Source organism: Sphaeroforma arctica (assembly GCF_001186125.1).
Source record: "Sphaeroforma arctica JP610 unplaced genomic scaffold supercont1.2932, whole genome shotgun sequence".
Lineage (NCBI taxonomy): Eukaryota > Ichthyosporea > Ichthyophonida > Sphaeroforma > Sphaeroforma arctica.
The window spans coordinates 1-4,442 of NW_014037626.1; the positions used below are offsets into that span (position 1 = coordinate 1).

Here is a 4,442-nt window from a genome sequence, read left to right on the forward strand (position 1 = left end):
TATATCACATTATGTGCTATCGTGAGTGCACGTATGTATGTAAACGTTGTGGTCTCCTTACACGGCACAGCTTCAGCACTCCTCAACACACCTGATACTAATCCCATACCATGTACAGCCGACTCTTACATACAACCGAAAGCTAGGCTAAACCAGAGACCACGCCAGAAGGACATGCAACAACTGTCAGGGACAACTACATACACGACACTGGAATACTTCTCGCCTCTATAATCTGATACCAATCCCGGCTTAACATGTATGCATAGCCCCAGTATTAAAAGGCTAGTCACGTTGAGCATACCAGGCGAGGATAATGAAGAGGGTTGTCATGACAACGAAGTCCAAGAGCACAGCCACGGGCAACAGTGACCGCACACTGCACCGTGATCGGCGCACACTTGCACTGGGCATGACGGCGGTATGTTATAGAAATTGCCTATAAGACTTACTTGTGGTGATATGTTACAACAGTTGTTTATAAGACCTACTTGTGGTGGTATGTTACAACAGTTGTTTATAAGTTTTACTTGTGGTGATATATGGTAGCTAGTGTCCTGAATGGGCAATGCAGGTGGTAGAACAATCTGTTATAGGTACTTGTGGTAATATGTTTCTGAATATGAGATTTAGATAGTAGGCTAGGCTGTTATAGGTACGTATGGTAGTATGCTAGGCAAGTGTTTCGTTTACGCCTTGGACTTTTATTGTACGAAGGAGCAATAAACTCGTTCGATGTAAAATAGCGCAGGTGATTATTCTGAGCGAGCAGAACAATGCCCCTTGTAAACAGGATGTGGATATATGTATTCAAAATAATACGAATGAACTGGACTGCTTTTTTAAATTAAACCCTAAACCCAAGGGGTCATCTATGACTCATATATTTATGATGCATGTATGTATGCGACAAAATGTAAATATGTGGAAATGTTTCAATTTCTATAAATTAAGAAAAGAAGTCTATGAAAACCCCCCACAGTACATACATATTTTTGATTTTTAAAACAAAAACAAAAACAAAAACAAATGTACCTGTACAAACATAAAACTTTTTGTGCGAATAGGAACTTTGTGTATTTAGGACTGTTCCACGGACCAGTCGGGACCACGAACCCTCTAACTATTGCAGTGAGAAGGAGGGAGGGAGGGAGAGTGAGAGAGAGAGGAAGAAAAAAAGAAGAAAGAAACACATACACAAATGCACTAAAGTATGTAGGTCAGTATTTTGTTATTCTCTCGCCCCTACCCCACCTGCGAATCTTTGGTTTAGCATCTTAGTATACTTGGAATTATGAGAAGAGTATACGTGCTTTATTTGCGACGTCAAAGCGCTACCACAGCAGATCGATAACGACTACGACACTGAGCTCCAGAAAGATGCTTCTTTACACCTGTCACACGGTCCCAGATGGTATGTCATTCACATAAATTATAAAATTATATATATATATATATATATATATACATATAAATATATATATATGTATATATATAATATATATATATATATATATATGTAATATATATAATAATACAATAATATAATAATATAATAATATAACAATATATATATATGTATATGTATATATAATATAACATAATATAATAAATGTAATATATGTAATATAATATATATATTTTATGGTATTCTCCACACAGCCACGCAATAGGCATCTTGACTTCAGACATTTGCATAAGTATTGGCTAAATAGTGGAACCAGAGTACGGGGACATATATATTGATGTATATTGTATATGCAATTCTTGTCGCAGTACTTTCACATACACCTATGAGTAGAGCGTATGATATGCTATCATATTTTTGAGCCACTTAGCTTTTGAGATAATTGGTTCTTAAATATGTTTCAGTAAAATTTATACACTCCTCCGACTGTACCCTGCGTCGACGAGGGGGAAGGACATTCTGTGATCCTCCACAAGAACCATACGATATATATATATATATATATATTTATGTATATGTATGTATATATACTGTAGACTTCTAGCCCTCCAAGAAATACCCAGGTTGATCCGGGCAATTATCGGGTAAACTCTCATCCTGTCCAACGTCATTCGTCTCGGTCTTCTGTCCCCCGCCATCACTGCTTGTATATGTCGCACCATTCACACTCGGCTCCTTGCCGTTGCTAGGCAACGCGGTGGGTTGTTTGGCCGGGGCTACCCCGGCGGCAGTGTCGCCCGCACTCTCCTTAGCAATGGGAATTGGTTGTGACATCTTGGGGATTGGACCATTGCTTTCTTGTACACCGGCTGAGCCGTTCGGTATATGTCCCTTACTAGGCCCAGTCGAGTCGCCAGACGCAGTCTCTGTACCTACGTGTGCAATGCCCTCAACCGTTCCAGTTTTGGTCGGTCCAGGTGCGCTCGTTTCAGGTGCACTGGGGCCAGTGGCCTCGTGCGTAGTGCCCCTACTTGTTTCAAATGGGGCCATCGTGCTGACGCCAGGTACAACCGGCCTAGCTGTCTCGGGAACAGGGGACTTCGCCTTGGCCACACCCGTGGCTCCACTCGTCATAGAGGTCTCAGGTGTAGTTGCTGCATCCTTTGTAGCACCTATGCCTCTGTCAGCCGTCTGTGTAGTTACTTCTGTGGTCTCCATAGCAACCGTTCCTTTCTCAACTGTCTGTGTACCTGTATCCGTTGCCGCGGTAGTCCTCACCGGAACGGTGTCCTTGTTTGGGATCGGTCCGTCGGCGCTCTTGTCTGGGGCATTCTTGGTGGTGGCGGCCTCATCCTCATCACTACTATAGTCCACTACACCCATACTATGACTCGCCCCCTGAACACCATCTCTCTCTCTCTCCTCCTTCTCCGCCTCTACACTCGCACTCAGTGTAGTACCCAGTGGACTGCCCACGCCGGCTGCACCCGAATCCAGATCTTTTTGGACCGGTCCACTCGCCGGCTCTGGGGAGTCCCTCTCCCCGGTTTCGCTCATTTCGCCCACAATCTCGTCGTCCAGAGTCTCATCCGTCTCCAACCCCAGCCCAGTCTGTTCCTCCGCAGGTGCCGAACTGACCTTCGCAACCGTCTCGGCCTCTCTGGCCTTGTGCGCACTCGCAGCCTCCTCTAACACCCCACCCCCCATACCATGCAAGGCTAAACTTGTGCTACTAGTACCATCTGCCACTGTCTCCCCAACACCAACACTACCGCTACCACCAACGTCATTAGCGGCGTGGGTTGTGCTATTAACATCCGCTGCCATTACCTCCCCAGCCGCCCCATTCGCCACGTGTGCGGTGCTGTCCGGCCCTAACCCTCCCTCTATCCCACCCCCACCGCTCTGCGTATTCTTACTCGCATTCTGCGTCGCCTGAGCCATCCCTATGCTACCACCGGCAGTGTGTGCGTGTGCGTGCGTGTGTGCTGGGTGTGTCGGTGCAAGGTGCTCCCCTTCCGCAATAACTCGTGCGTGTGCGTGTGCGTGTGCGTATGTGTGGTCTGTTCTGGTTGTACCCATCACGGCGTCGTGGTACGCATACGCCCTCTCCAGAAGCACTCGAGGATCGGCGCGTCTGCCTGTGGACCGAGTGTATGGGTTGGTGTAGGTAGGTGGTACATAAATTAGCGTTAATGGGCCACGTGTACGGGTGAAGATGTAAGAAGTACCATACAGCTATACACGTTCCTGCGGAGGAAATAAAGTGGTACTGATGTGGGGTGATGATCAGGTTCCGACCAAGATCAGATTTACCAAGATCAGATCCAATCGAATCCGTGCATTTTAATCAACCCGTCTCCCATGCCATTCTTTTCCGTCCTGTCTCACTACCCACTGTACATATTACCTGATACCTTTTCGTACAGAGGAGGAGGATGGGGGGGAAGGGTTGCCCAGAAGCTTTCCTTATGCTTGGGATTCGTTGAGTAGGTTTGATGCAAAGGCGAATGCTATGTGATGGGGTGTTGGGCAGAGTCCGTCAGAATGTAGTAAGAGATACACACAATGCGGGCAATAAAACTGAGTTAAGAGATTAGCAGAACGAAGCACAGGAATGCATGGTAGTCGTATGGGATCATAGGGCATGTGTAGTTGTAGATAAGCAGGACTAGTAGATAAAGCTAATGATATAAAAAATATTAGTGTATAATATATATATATATACGATATATATAAATATATAAACGCACACACACATAAAAATTCTACACAATGGTCACGAAGACAAACCTGGTGTTGGCAGATTCTTGCCTCGCGTGTGCGGCTTCTTTTGCGGTGGCTCCGCCGGTGCTGCTGATATAAAGTAGCAAACGAGTATGAGGGATGCAGCATGCATCAATGTGGATGATATACATATATATACATATATATATATACATACATATATATATATACATACATACATATATATATTTACATATATATATATAATACAATATAATATAATATATTCACACACACACACACACAC

General features: G+C 44.7%; 1 protein-coding gene across 1 annotated transcript; it reads right to left on the reverse strand.

Annotated features, from left to right (window-relative positions):
- Positions 1 to 2,003: 2,003 nt before the first annotated feature.
- SARC_13135 (hypothetical protein) lies at positions 2,004 to 4,307 on the reverse strand (the record flags this gene model as incomplete). The annotated part of the gene is made up of 2 exons (XM_014292741.1): positions 2,004 to 3,549; positions 4,202 to 4,307. The coding sequence occupies 2 exons, from the start codon at positions 4,305 to 4,307 to the stop codon at positions 2,009 to 2,011; spliced, it is 1,647 nt and encodes a 548-aa protein (XP_014148216.1). The 3' UTR covers positions 2,004 to 2,008.
- Between the last annotated feature and the right edge of the window lie 135 nt (positions 4,308 to 4,442).